Here is a 14,184-nt window from a genome sequence, read left to right as displayed (position 1 = left end):
AGAACAAACTTAGGTATGTAGAGAAACTACTCATTACCTAAGATCAACGAATTGTGGAGTACTTTTTAATCTTATTTTGCTTTTCTTTTTTTTTTTGCAGCTCCTTCCGAGTTTCTTTGCTTCTTTTCTGGTTAATCCTGCATATGTCCAGCCAGTCTACCAGCCTTAGGCAGATAGGCTGGGAATATTTTGTTTGTATTTCCTCTAACTCATGTCAAAGCACTTTGAATTGCCTTGTTGCTGAAAATGTGCTATATAAATAAAATTACCCTACCTTACCTTTTCCACATTGTCCATGTGATGATAATTTCCTTAATGTTGCTTTTCTCAGACCGCAAAGCCGGGGATTCCTCTCAAGGTGGAGCTGATCAGACAGACGGCAAACTCAGAGACTCAAAGGACAGGTGGGTCACGACAAAACACACACAGAGTGAAGGATTTCAGCATGTCTGTATTTTCTCAATTAGATAAATTTCTACTCTCTTTAGCTTTGTGACTCATGTATCTACATCTACAGAACAGTTTGGTCATATTTGTGCTGCAGAGGACAGCAAATTTAATCAGAATTTAACCATCAGAATTTCCCAACAAAATTCTCCTCTTAAAGAAGAACAGGCATCACATCTGCATGATAACGAGCTTTATGTAAAAGTTACATACTTCAGCTTCAAACGTGGTGAACCTGAATCCCCCAACAACGCAACCGTGCTATTATTCTACTCCTCCACAGGGCGCAGTCATTATTTATGACTGCAGTCTTGCAGAAATGCAGCTCAGGATGAGAGCAATCACTCACACTGGCTTTCCTTGTCAGACGTCGGTGATTAATGAAAATTGACCTCCGAGGTGTTCCTGTTTTCATTAGAGGTAAAAGGAGCTAACTCCTCAGCTTAGCACTGACCACAGAACCAATCAAACAAATTAAGAAGTTTCCTTGCCTTCGTTTCTTGTAGCAGCTGACAGGAACTTTCTCTTCCTTCGTTAATGGGTTTCATGGGCTAAATCCCTTCAGCTGTTTGCTCTTCCCCTGTTTCTGCTGCAGTGACTCTCCGGGCCACCTGGAGGAGAAGGTGTCGCAGCTGGAGGCCATGCTGAAGAAGCTGCAAGACGACCTGCAAAAGGTGCTTTGACTTCTATGAATGTTATTCTCTGTGACAGTATTTTGTAGCTCCACTAAAAGAGTCAGCAGGCAGGAGAAAAGTATTTCCGTTGCTCAGCTTCTGTCGCTTGAGCGAGAAGATTTCTGTTTGCTGATGCAGCCGTTAGAAATCCTGCCGTTGACGAGCCACTTCAGGTCCCCTGCTGACTCGCTGTAGAGATGTATTAAATTATAAAAAGAACAAAAAACACTTTAAAAGACGTTTATTTATTTATTATTTTGTGTACAGAAACGTTCCTGATTTTTGTAATTTTCCCCGTATTCTGCTATTTTACATGTATTTATGAGAAGTCCTGCTGTTTTTTTTCAGTACTTTCTTTCCTGCACATTTCCACCAAACATGAGTCTGTGCTGCTCTGTTGATCTTTCTTGTTTATGCCTCAGAAAACTGTATGAGTTGAACTCAAAGGCTTCTTTTGGACATAAGATCCAGCTGCCTTAAAAAACACCTCAATTTCAACACAAAGTCCACTTTTCAAACTAAAAGGAAATAATTAAAAAACAACAACAAACAAAAAACAACATGGCCTTACTCAGCAGATGGAGCTGCTTGGTCATCCAAACATAAGTGGCCCTTGTGTTGAAAATGTATTTTTGCCAATACTGTCTCTGTGTATGTCTTTGTCTGTATGATGCATGGTATTTCTCCCAATTCAATTCTATTTTGAAGTCTTTGATGAGGACTGCAACTATGACTATTTTCACTATTTACTGAAACAATGCCTATTTTTCTGAACAATCGACCGACTCTTTACCTCTCAATGCTAATTACAGAAAAGCTCCTCAAACACGTACATCATTAAAAGAAGTTTTTAACGTATAATTTTGACTACCATTGATTCATTTACAACCTTGTTTCCGAAAGAGAGAAAGAGCACGCTGTGTAAAACGTAATTTTATAAACTGGATATAAAGATTTAAACAGCTAACCATTTTTTTTTATTTTAAAATGGAGAAAAAGCTTTCATTCTTGGAAAAAATACATGACAAAAGTGCTGAGCCATATGTTATTTCATTATATTTTCATGGACCATTATTCCTTTTTCATTATGTTTGAGCATTTATTTTTTTTTTGGACTTTGTTTTTTTTTCACATTTTTCTCCAGCAATCACCAGTAAAATGTTAGTTCAGGTAGAAAACTCCAATATCACCTCCCAAAGCATTTTGAAACATCATAGCGTAAATAATCTCATGGCCAGGCTACCTCGATTTTGGGTTTTATTGTACATGATGACAAATTTGACTCTTAGATTTCATTTGATTTCATCAGAACAATCACAGTTATAGCATTTGCACAACTGCTACTCAAACAAAGCAGCAATAACCCAACAATACCATTATTTAACCTCTGACAAAACTATGCAAACACTCTGTTCCTGCTGATGAAGATTTACTCACCACAGGATGCTGGATGCTTGAAAGAGAAAGTAAACCTGACAGCATGACCTACTTTCTGTTTTATTTTTCTCCTAACACTTATCTCACCACTAGGCACACTCATAGAGCATTCAATTTTTATTCCATCATTGTCAGTAGATCCAGCAAAAGTAACATACCGTGTCCTGACCCAGCAGAACTTTGTGACTTTTACACCCATTAGTCCAATTATGCACTATTGGAAATTATGCAATTATTTCAAATACATATCAGGACGTGATGTTCTAAAAAAATCCCCTTCATTTCCTCTGACCTAAGTCTTGCTGAAACACATTCTTCAACACAACACAGCAAGAGATGAGACGGTGTCACAGCCTCTGAAAATATTTTCGGTTTAACCTCTACTCTTTTGAGTTTATTTTACAGTAGATTTTAATTTAGGTATTGACTATTTAAATCCCCAAAGTTAGGTGTAATTAGGCATAATTTAGACACATAAGTCTGACCTCATTAAGACAGAAACATTACCTAAACTTTGCTACAAAGGTAAGAACCAATTCTGCACAATTTGTTAAGCTAAATCTTTGGAAACTAACAAAGCTGGCATAATCTGACTAATACTAAAACCAAAGTAAGAGCTATCAGCTGAAGTCTTCAGTAAATGTTAAACTTGTCGGGTCTTTGCTGCATTTTCTTCCTGCTGTAAATTGTTTTTATGTCTGACACTTCCTTTCTTGTGCTCTTTCTATTTGCCTCATTTTTAGGGACACATTGCACAGCATGTTGTTTTGGGCAGGTGATAGGACTGATTTTAAAATAATGTGTGAAAAAGCAGCCAAAGCCTAAAGAATAATTATAATGAAATTCAAAAAACCTGGAGAACTGCTGATTTAGTTCACTTAAAACAAAAATTACAGTGATATTTAGCTTCCTTCAAATGAAATATGAACAATTACATGTGGTTTTTTACTTCGGTATATTGTTATGCGGGTTCATTTTAGACCTGATGCCAACTGCATATTTTTGTGACACTGATAAAAAAAATTTGACTAATTTGGTAATAGCTTGTAAGAGTAATTAGCAGCGGTTTGACGTGATATTTTTAAAGAATGGATTCTCAACTACATTGGCAAAAGTATCACCAGTTTAAGATGGACTTTTCTCATAGGAAATGTTCTGCACAAAGTTTTATTTTAAGACCAATGTGCTAAGTGAATTAGCACCAGGACTCTTTTTTGAACTAACACAGGTAGAGATGAGGAACGAATTAAAAATCATGTGATTCTATTGATGAAAGAAACATAGTCAGCACAGTTTTCCCATTGCATTTCACACAAACAAATCATCTTTACTGAAATACCTTTAACATAAAATAGTGTGAAATCTCAGTAGTTAGGTGACTCTGTTGAGTTGATAGCTATCTCTTGTGCACCCCATGATTATGGCCTTTTTGGGAGAAACCAGTTAGAGGTCTGGTTTTCCATCTCCCTTTTAGGGAAAACCAGCAGAGTGCACTGCACTGTAAAACATTTGAATTTGGTTTAACTTGAAAATGAAAGTCCATCTGCTGCCTTGCAAACGCAATTTAAGTCAACAAATAAACTTCATTGGTTTTAACTCAGAAATGAAAGTTTGTGAAGTTAATTTAACAACAAGAGACGAGTTGTCTAAGCATTGTTTTTTTTAAGTTCATCTTGAATTGTGACTTTTATCGTAACGCTGCAATTTAAATCAAATAATTATTTCACAATATGCAAGAAAAAACTGTCCTCACCTAGTTAAACACCGCACATTTGTCTATAATTTTCACTCACAGTATAAAGTTAAAATAACTACTCTTTTTTTTTTCTTTTTTTACTTTAGAGTAATTTAAATTCTTGTTTCAAATTGCATCAACAAAATTTATGATCTGGTCATGAATTTTATTAAACATCAGAATTCAGTTCAAAATCGTTTAGTGTGAACAGGACATTAAAATAAACATTTGTCTTAGTAAGACAAGAGTCCGATCAATGTAACGCACTTCCATCTCAGGATACAAAAACATGCCGCTAAGCATTCTGGGAAATAGTTCCCACTCTTTTTCTTCTTTCAGTTTTTTTTAAGTGCTAACCTAAAAACTTTAGTTTATTCAACTCTTAAAATTAAAGTTAACACAACTTACTACTGTAAGTTTCTCCTTCACAAACTCACACATCAAAATCTAAAACTCGCTAAATTTATTTAGGGAATAATAAATTTACGTGGGAAAAGACCTTAAAGAGTAAAAGATAGTAGACACAACTAAATGCAGCTCAATGTTTTACAGTCGGAATAGCAGCATCATGATGTGGGACTTTCTTTCTTCCTTTCTTTCTCTTCACAAATGCATACCATACTTTTCTGATTTTTTTTTATTTATAAACATTTGAAATCCTGTTCTCTTTATGCACTGCGCAAAATCCACAAGAACATAAACTGTTTTTTATTTTTGTAAAATGTGAAGAAGTTCAATGGATGTGATTTTTTTTTCTGTAATTTCAAAGGTTTGGCATCAAGTAAAAAATTAATTGAAATGATCTTGCGTCTCAATGTTCACATTTTAGAGCAGTACATATTTATATAACATATTAAACTGATGTTCTGTTTCTATTTACCTTTTACACAGTGGGCACACAAGGTTTGTATGATTAACTTAATGTGATTATTTGCTGCTTTCCCCTGTTTTGCAACAACAGAATCAATCCAAACATCACCTGGGACTCCGGAAATGTTTGATTTTGCTCATCCGCTACTAATCAGTCTTGGCATTTGGTGAATGCAAAATAACAATGAGAATGTTCGATCATGAAAATAATCATTAGTTGCAGCCCTGTGCACATTGTGACTGATAAGGTGCTTGCTCATCTGACCGTCAGCCCACAAAGAACTGATTTAATAAACAATATGCAACAGTAAAAGTCAGCAAACGCTTGGTTGTTTTCGTCTGGTATCTCGAATCGAAACAAAATCTCTCCTGTCAGAGAACTGATCGGATCAGCTGATTGGCGCTTTGGGATTGCGAGTTTATTCCTCCTCGCTGCTGCTGTGCGTCTCTGCTCTGACTGTCGCGTCTCTCGTTTGCACACGCCCGCGAGCTTCCTTCGAGCCATCACTGTACCTGTCGCCACCCACCTCTCGTTCCTGCCACAGCAATCTGAGCGACAGCTTCTGTTCTTTGTTGTGTGCCGATGTTTTTCAGGAGAAAGAGGACAAGGCGGTGCTGCAGGCCGAGGTGCAGAGCCTCAGGCAGAACAACCAGCGGCTGCAGGAGGAGTCGCAGAGCACAGTGGCCCGCCTCATCAAAGTCACTGAGCTCCTGTGCAACGTCAACAAGCCCTGTTAGGTCCCCATGATGCAAATCCCGCTGAGCGCCTCCATGCCCAACAACGTTCTTTGATCATGTATAGATAGCTGCAAAAGTAAACACACAGGCAAGTGTGGTCCTGCCTGCTGGGGAGGAAGTATGCAAAAGAGACAAAAAAAAAGTGTAGACTGACCTTCACAGGCTGCTGTAGAGTGTGTGTGTGTGTGTAGGGGGGCGTGTGTGTGCCTGTTTCTTGCTTCAAATACTTGACAAGCTCTGCTAAGTAGCACTTATAGAAGAGGTTTCAATTAAGACAGACAGGCACTGTACAGCATGTTTTGTGGTGTTTAATGGAAAAATGACCAAAAGTGTATAAAACATAGTAAGCAGTATCAGCGGTAATATATGTGAACGGTAGTAAAGCTACATGTAGTTGCAGGGTCTGAGTGTGTTTTCTGCCTGGCACTGACAGGAAGGTTAGCCTGAAATTAAAACACACTCACACACACACGCACACACACACACACACACAAATGAATATTTGAATTACTGCAGGCGGCCTTCTACTTAGAAACATGTAACGATGCTCACTGAGGGAGGTCTGTTATGTAAGGACATTATCCTCTATCTTCACTTCTTAGTCGTACTGTATTTAGGTAATTCTGCTTTTAGGAAACGAAACTGGAAAATAAGGGGGCTGAAAACAGAGATTCAAACTGCTTGTTTCTTCTGTTTTCTTTGGATTTCAAAAGAAAAGCAGCATAAAGAGGAAATTGAAAGGATAAAATTCAGACTCTGGCAGGAACGAACTGCTTCAGCTTCCTTCCATGACTGCCTGTAGCTGTTCATCTCCTAACCTCACTATTGTAGCAGCCATAACTGTAGAAGATCGCCTCCTGCTGGCCTGAACTGCAGCTCTTTTCTTTCAGCCCGCAAAATAGCTTTAGGTGTGAGAATGAGCAACCTGGACTGATGGTGAAATAATGCAGAAAACTGTATTTAAATACATTTTGTTTGTGTTTTATTGTTTTTGTTTTGTTTTCTGATGTAACTATTTGGGTAATTGTTTGCTTTAGCTGGAGAGTGGCAGCAGTGCATTGAAATTTCCTTAATTAGAGATGCGCCAAAAAAGACTCACCAAACGGTGATCACAATCAAATAAGTTTGATATTTACCAAACTTGACTGGTGACCAGCCTGTTAAAACCTCAGAAATGCAACATTTTTCCAGTCAACGAATGCAGCTAAGGGCTAACAGATCTCACTAACATCACTCTTCAGTGTGGAAGTTGTCACTGACCGAATGACGATCAAAGTTAGCTATTTTTAGTATCAACGAGGCAATTAAAAGTAGGTGGAGGAATCACAGAGGTGTAGGAAGCTGTTTAAAATAGAAACATGACACCTGGTGCTTGCATTTCACTCTATTTGGTTGTTTCAAACTCGACTATTTTGGGTACAAAAATGAGCCATTTGCTATAAAAGGTCAACTCATAAGAGGAATGTTGTTTCAATTTGATAAAATATTAAATTGACTAAAGCTCGACGTCACACTTAAGTTTAATTGTTTCTTTTATTAGTTTGAGCTTTCAGTCTGTCTGTCAGGGAACATGCTGGATTTGGAAATGTTGCCAGCAGAAATTTCTGATTTCAAATTGGTGTCTACACTCCCCAGCGCTGTGGTTCTCAAACTAAAACCTGCTGATCCTGTGTTTATTTCGCCTCTGAAGTCAGAACTTGGAGTTGGGAATGTAATCAAAGATAACCACAAGCTTCAAGTTTAAAAAGCAGCTTGATTTGCTTACTGTGTCCAGGGTTACTACTTGTTGCAACGCAATAAAAAAAACCCAACATATTCGTATATAATTTGCAGTTAGGTGTTCACTTGAGGAGATTGTGTTGCAGTTTTAACAAAATCCAGGTCATCAGAGGTGCAAAGAAAGTCATTTTTATTGCAGCTGTTGGTGAAATTTATATGCAATTAAGGCGACCATTTTGTCTTCAGAGGCCGGAGCTGTTGAGACGCCTCAAAGTTTCTGACTTGTAATTCTAATTTAAGGGCCTGTTTGTTAATCTGTCCAGCTTGAATCTGATTTTTCAACGTCTGTGCTCTGGATAAGAAACGAAGTATGTTCCTCTTTTTGCTTTTATTTTTTATGACTCAACACATCAAACTGAAAAAGAACAATTGCTGCTGCAACTTAGTAATATCTGTTTTCATTCTAAAATGTTTGAGAATCACTGCTATAGGGAATGCATAGAGGCTACTGTTCACATTTATGTTCAATACCATAAAATTAAAAGACATTTTTAAACATCAACACAAATTTTTGGCCGTTTCAAAGTGACAGACAGGTGGACAGCTCCCAGAAGAGACTGATTTCAGTAATGCTAACCATGCTAACCAAGCTAATCAACTAATCAATCAAGTTTATTTGTATATTTCAGCAAGAAGGCAGTTCAAAGTGCTTTGCATCATAAAAACACAATTAAAATTCGACAATTGAGAAACCAGTGACAGACATTACATTTTAAAATGATCAAAACCATCAATATACATTGAATATGTTGGTCAATGTTATGTTATTTATAATTAAGCAACATGTGGGGTTTTAGCCTTGATTTAAAGGAGCTCAGGGTTCCAGTTGTTTTGCAGTTTTCTAGACATTTGTTAAAGATTTTTGGTGCATCGAAGCTGAACGCTGCTTCTGAATGCTAATTGTTAATTTATGATTGTTAATGTTAAGTGGCTTCTCGCTCACACACGCATACGCTGGGATGTTTCTTCTACTGTTGGTTATTAATGGAGACTCAAAACAGAAAGGTTAGAAGACACAAGAATGGTAATTTTCTCAACGTTTGCCACGCTAACGTTTCTAAATTTGACCCCCACTACGTACCTTCGCTCATACATTTCCTCCATTTTGGTTGACAGGTTTTTGTTGTTTTGAATTTTTCTACAATAGTGAGCATTAATGAAGATTAACTGTGGTTTCATTCTGTTTCCTAATTCTTTCTGATAACTTTTTGCTCTCATTTTCTTCAAAACTAACTGATTAATCGATCAGAGTGACCTTTTTCTGGTTGATATACAGTAGTTTGATTTAAAAAATGTGACTTTAAATCATTGGTTGTCAAAGCGGTGCTAAACACCCTTCTGTTGTTCAGAAACTATTTTGTTCACAAAAAATCGACTTCAAAGCAACCAATATCCTAAAGGTACGAAATGCCTAACTGACTGGCATTCCCCTTTCACAGCAGGAAATATAAAGGTAGCTATTTTGAGTCATTTTTCATATATATTCTCATATGACAGTTTTTAAAGAGAAACTGGAAGTTGACCATAGTTGTCCAGTCGGTGCATCTCTAACCTAAATGTACGCTTGTGTGCTTACGTGTCATTCCGGCACCTTTGCTTTTGTCACTGTAACACTGGACATGTCACATACTGAACTCCATTCAGCCTGCCTAAAATTATAAGATTATATCTTGCTCAACATAAGAAGGTGCATAAGATCTCAACTCCGCCCCTGATACTCACCTTCCCTCATTAATGTATCTCCACTGCTGATGGAGTCGGTGTGTTCAGAGTTGGACTGCCAACAAACAACCGATCCACAAACTGATAAACTGAACTCTCACACACACACACACACACACGAGAAAACCGATGCCAAACATCACTCAAGACTGCTGTTTCTTTTCTTTTTCTTGTACAAACTTCCTGTAATTTTCTTTTAGAGTCACTGTGAATAACTGGTACCAGCATATGAGGGGTGAGTTAGGAATCTAAACCTTTGTTCCACGTTGGTGCACTGAGCATGCTCTCCTTTTTGCAGGACGATTAGCGCTAATCGGAGGCTCCATTATTTAAAAGGAGAGGCGTACGTGGGAACAGACCCGTTTTACTGTGTCTTGTATATTTATTTAGATTGTAGGAGACTGGTCGAGCATGACAACGTGCCAAGCGACTTCCAAGCCTCCCCTGCTGTATGTGTGTATGTATTAAAAAGTGTAACGTATTAATAATGCAAATGTGGACTTTCTTGTAGCTGTTCAAACTGCATTGAAGGTGTAAAAAAAAGAAAAAAAGAAAAAAGAAATGTGAACTATGGTGGAGAAAACGTGAGTTATAAATTTTTCTTTGCTCTTCTAGACAACAAATTGCTATGATGTAAAATGAAGTGATAATTGCTTAAACATAATGTAATTACAAGTGATATTATTCTGGAATTGAATTATTTAACAACTCGAATATGGTCATCAGGTATGCCTTAATGAATGGATTCCCTCTATCTTAATGGAACTGGTCTGACTGGTCATACTGGCATAATGTGAAAGCTTACTCTTGACTTTGTGCCTACCTTTTTTTGTTGTTGTTGCTTTATCCTTTTACATTTGGTTGCACTAACTAAGTTTGTGTTATTATATTTTTTTTAATATAATTTAAATCAGATTTTTATTTTTTATTTTTTTTGGCAAAATGAACATTTCCAGGACCACCACAGTCATCGGGTGCCACGTTTGCAGTTCAGATTGTTAAAAAAAAGAAAATAGATTTTTTTTTTGAAAAGTACATTTAAAAGGAGATAGTGCTGAAAATGATGGTTGAGTGGAAATGAATGGGTTGTGCTTCCTTAAAAGGTATTTAAATGTTCCTGTATGAGTTGTCTATGGAAATAAAACAATAAAAAATAAATAAAACTAGGAGGAAAAAGTGAAAGATTTGGGCATCACATGCACTTTCTTGACGTAAGTTGGAAGTGCAGCGGGTTAAACCTAGTTACATGTAAAGTCTATACAGATGTTTGACAAATACCCCTAAAGCAGATTATACTAAGACATTTGTTTAGCTGACTTTGAGATATGATGGAGTGATTGTGGAGGATGTTTGTCATTCTTAGATTAGTTGGGGGGAAAAAAATCTAGCAGGTTTGGAGTAAAAAAAAAAAAAAAGCATCTAATTACAGGTGGCTAGATCTTCAGAACCTAAGATGTACTGTATATGTAATTTAAATGAATCTTTAGTTTTCATCTGTTCACCCTGTGGCTCTGTTTACTTTTCATGAAGCAGAGAATAATTAAAACACAAGTTTAAACAGCTTCTCACTGATTTCATATCGTTTCTGAGATTGGAGTTTGTTTTTTGGGTGTTTTTTTTAAAGAGTTTTGAGAGGAGTTGAGTGAATTTATCCGGACGTTACGTCTGCAGACTGCAGTCGGTGAAGGTAAAACAGAAACGAAAGCAGCAACAGAGAGAGAGAGAGAGAAAGAGAGAGAGAGAGAGAGAGACAGAGAGAGAGAGAGAGAGAGAGAGAGAGAGAGAGAGAGAGAGAGAGAGAGAGAGAGAGAGAGAGAGAGAGAGAGAGAGAGAGAGAGAGGGAGGCCGGACTTAGCATCTGAAAGCAACAAGATGATTGGTGTCAAAGGTCACAGCTAAATCCGATTTGCTGAAAAGAATAGAACATAAAAGTAAGTTGACGCACTGGAAGAAACAGGAGATGTATATATAATCACACACCAAATGGGGTAACGCTGCATTTTACTCGCATTGTTAGATAAATTTAGAAAACACTAAAGGCATGGCTAATATGATAATCTTGAGTAAAAGTAACACGGTCTGAGGATGTTTAAAATTTTAAGCAAAAATGTGTTTAATGAGCTGAAGAAATTTCCTTTGTAATGGTTAAATAACATTGATTATTATAGTCATAAAAATATTTTTTTAGTTTTTGGATTTGGAGAAAATATACGTCAGCACATAAACTTGAAGTAACTTGCTAATAAACTTGCTTATTTGTTCATTCACAATTATAACAAGCTGATGGTTGCTTTCCAGAGATGTTTCTTGTCATGTAGCGTTTTTTGTTTTTCTTGGGGTTTTTTTGCATGGGAAAAATGTAGCAGGCTTTCTTTCTGCAGGCTGGACAGCTGTGTGCAGCAACATGGGGGGAGGGGCAGCACCGCGTCACTTTAATTCATGGAGATTGTAAGATCTATTGTTAAAATTGTCCCTAACCCCTCATAAATAAGAATGCATACTGTGAATTTACCTCACCTGGATAAACGGTACAAGTCATGCAATGAGTTAAAATAAATTATTTGATCAGATTTAATCCACTTTATTTTCTGTTGAAGCTTGAAAAGTCCTGGCCAGAATAAATCTTGATCTTGTTACAACACAGAGTAAAGGTTAATACACAGTGAGTGAGAACAGAGAAAGAATGAGAGCAACACTTCAAACTTCACATGAAAGTCCTCATCAGTCCCTCAGAGGCTAGCTCCGAGCTTTTCTCAGAGGAATAATGTATTCATATTAATGTTATTTGTCAGGCACCACAAAAGAAAAAAATAATTTGCCCAGATGATGTGTCAAAAACAAGCTGCAAAAGACAAGAACATATTTTGCATAAGATCATAAGGAGATGAATGTAAAGGAGTCCTTAGTTGTACTTTAAAACAAATAAATTGATTTAAAAACACAATATTTGCCCTTTGTTACACATGTGGCTTCCAGCAGCATCGTCTTTTAGCGTCTTTCTTCAACTGGGATCTTACAGCGGTCACAAGAGGAGCGTTGGCTACGTGTGTTTGGGACAAAACGTTTTGTTTACATTTTTAAGAGAGACAGAAATCCACAACAAAGTTTATGTTATTTCTGTGGTTGGATATCTGCTCAAAGAAGAGATACATGTGCATCCAGCAGCTCAAAACCAGCTTCAAAAACGGCGCACTACTTTAAAGATCACAATTTGACATGTATTGGCGTGAAGCTAAATAAGAGCTTCACAGTCATGATCACTGCATTTGGATTATTTTAGATTTTTTTTTTAAAAATCAACCTGCTGTAATGTGAACTTAGTCAGCAAGCAGTGGTGATTCTTTACAGTTTAGAAGATATTTAACTTTCTGTGAAACTAGTTGTAAATCTGAGGTTTGAATTTGTCCCACAGCTGAAGTGAAACCAGGTGGCAGGATTTAGACACACTTATCTCTGCACAATCAAGCTGTATTCTATTCCAAATCTAATTTCTCACTTCTCTGCATAACACATTACAATTTTTCAATCAGTTTTTTTTGTGTGTGTGGGTAGAGGGGTTATTTTAGATATTTTTGATAATATCCAGTTGAATTTTCTTTGGTTTCTAAAGCCATTGGACAGAAAAATTGTTTTACTTCTGCTATTAAGAAACAGAAGCTATTGTGTAATCCAGCCCAATATTTTACTGTCAGCGAGGAAAAATTAGGCTTAAAAGATGAAGAGAAATGTCAGGATTTTTAGTTTGAGACTTTAAATTTTCCAAAAGGGAACTTTCACACAGAGACTGGGTTGTTTTGAGCAAACTTTAGATATCTAAATACTAACTACTGACACAGGAACCTGCTTCTTCCACTCAGGTTAATTTTGTTTCTTTCTTTTTTTTGTGCATTTACTTGGATCTATTGCTCTCATCACTTTTAGTATTTCCCTCTATAGTAATTATTCAGCAGCTGTTCCTAATCACCTGATTTACTCACCTGCATTCAATATCATTCCATATAAATTCACTGGTTTCTATTTTTCTTGTTGCCCTGGTTCCTATAAATCCACCCTCCCACCCTCCATTATCCACCTGCTGTCATTTGATTCCACCTTGACAACACCGAAACATAACAGTATCTGCATTTTCAGCAATATCTTCATAGTTTTCTCATGTACCTGTTCAGAGCTCACTAACATTCGAAGTATCACCAAAAAGTGTACAATTTCTGTATTCCTGCTGTTGCACAAAAGCACGGTGCGATTTTCAGTGCGATAACGGTGTCTTTACATTTTTTTTTTTTTCAAGCCCTGACTAAACACAGTGTCATCTCACTGAAACTGATGAAGCGTGAGATAAGACGCGTTCATTTTCCAAAGCTTGTTCCGTGATCATAATACAGCACAAAACCATCACACAAACATTTCCCAGGACTTTGTCCACTGGGAAGCTTTTCTAAACACCCGCCGGAGAAAAACACTCATCTTCCAGCGCCTGACACCAGGAGGACAGCTGATGACAACAATGCACCAGTTCATGTCTTTATTTGGGGTTGAAGCGCTGGAGTCCTCTCTCCGAGCTGCTTAAGTGCTTAGAGCCAGCTCGACTCATCCCTGTTCTGTAAATACAGAGGTAACGTGTTGGTTTGTGAGTGTGTGTTTACACTCCCGGGTCACAGGGTTGTGTTTTACGTTTTAAATGGCCAGACCACTGTTGCCCCATTTACAAGAAATAGATGAGGATTGATGAAAGTCCGCCTGCAACATCTCTTCACTTCACAATTCCTGCCATAAATAAGACGG

General features: G+C 37.2%; 1 protein-coding gene across 6 annotated transcripts in view; it reads left to right on the top strand.

Moving 5' to 3' along the window:
* Positions 1-10,966, top strand: part of sipa1 (signal-induced proliferation-associated 1) — a 67,044-nt gene extending 56,078 nt beyond the window's left edge. For 5 of the 6 annotated variants that reach the window (XM_032575631.1, XM_032575630.1, XM_032575632.1 and 2 more), the window contains 4 exons: positions 332-404; positions 1,043-1,121; positions 5,185-5,196; positions 5,758-10,966. In XM_032575631.1, the coding sequence (XP_032431522.1) occupies positions 332-404; positions 1,043-1,121; positions 5,185-5,196; positions 5,758-5,901 (308 nt within the window). In that variant the 3' untranslated portion in view covers positions 5,902-10,966. The remainder of the gene's footprint in view (positions 1-331; positions 405-1,042; positions 1,122-5,184; positions 5,197-5,757) is intronic. The other variant, XM_032575635.1, reaches the window with a different exon arrangement.
* The last annotated feature ends 3,218 nt before the right edge of the window (positions 10,967-14,184 follow it).

The sequence above is a fragment of the Xiphophorus hellerii genome, chromosome 11 (genome assembly GCF_003331165.1).
Source record: "Xiphophorus hellerii strain 12219 chromosome 11, Xiphophorus_hellerii-4.1, whole genome shotgun sequence".
In the NCBI taxonomy this organism is placed as follows: domain Eukaryota; kingdom Metazoa; phylum Chordata; class Actinopteri; order Cyprinodontiformes; family Poeciliidae; genus Xiphophorus; species Xiphophorus hellerii.
Note: the sequence above shows the minus strand (reverse complement) of the source record. Positions and strands in the feature narration are given on the sequence as shown.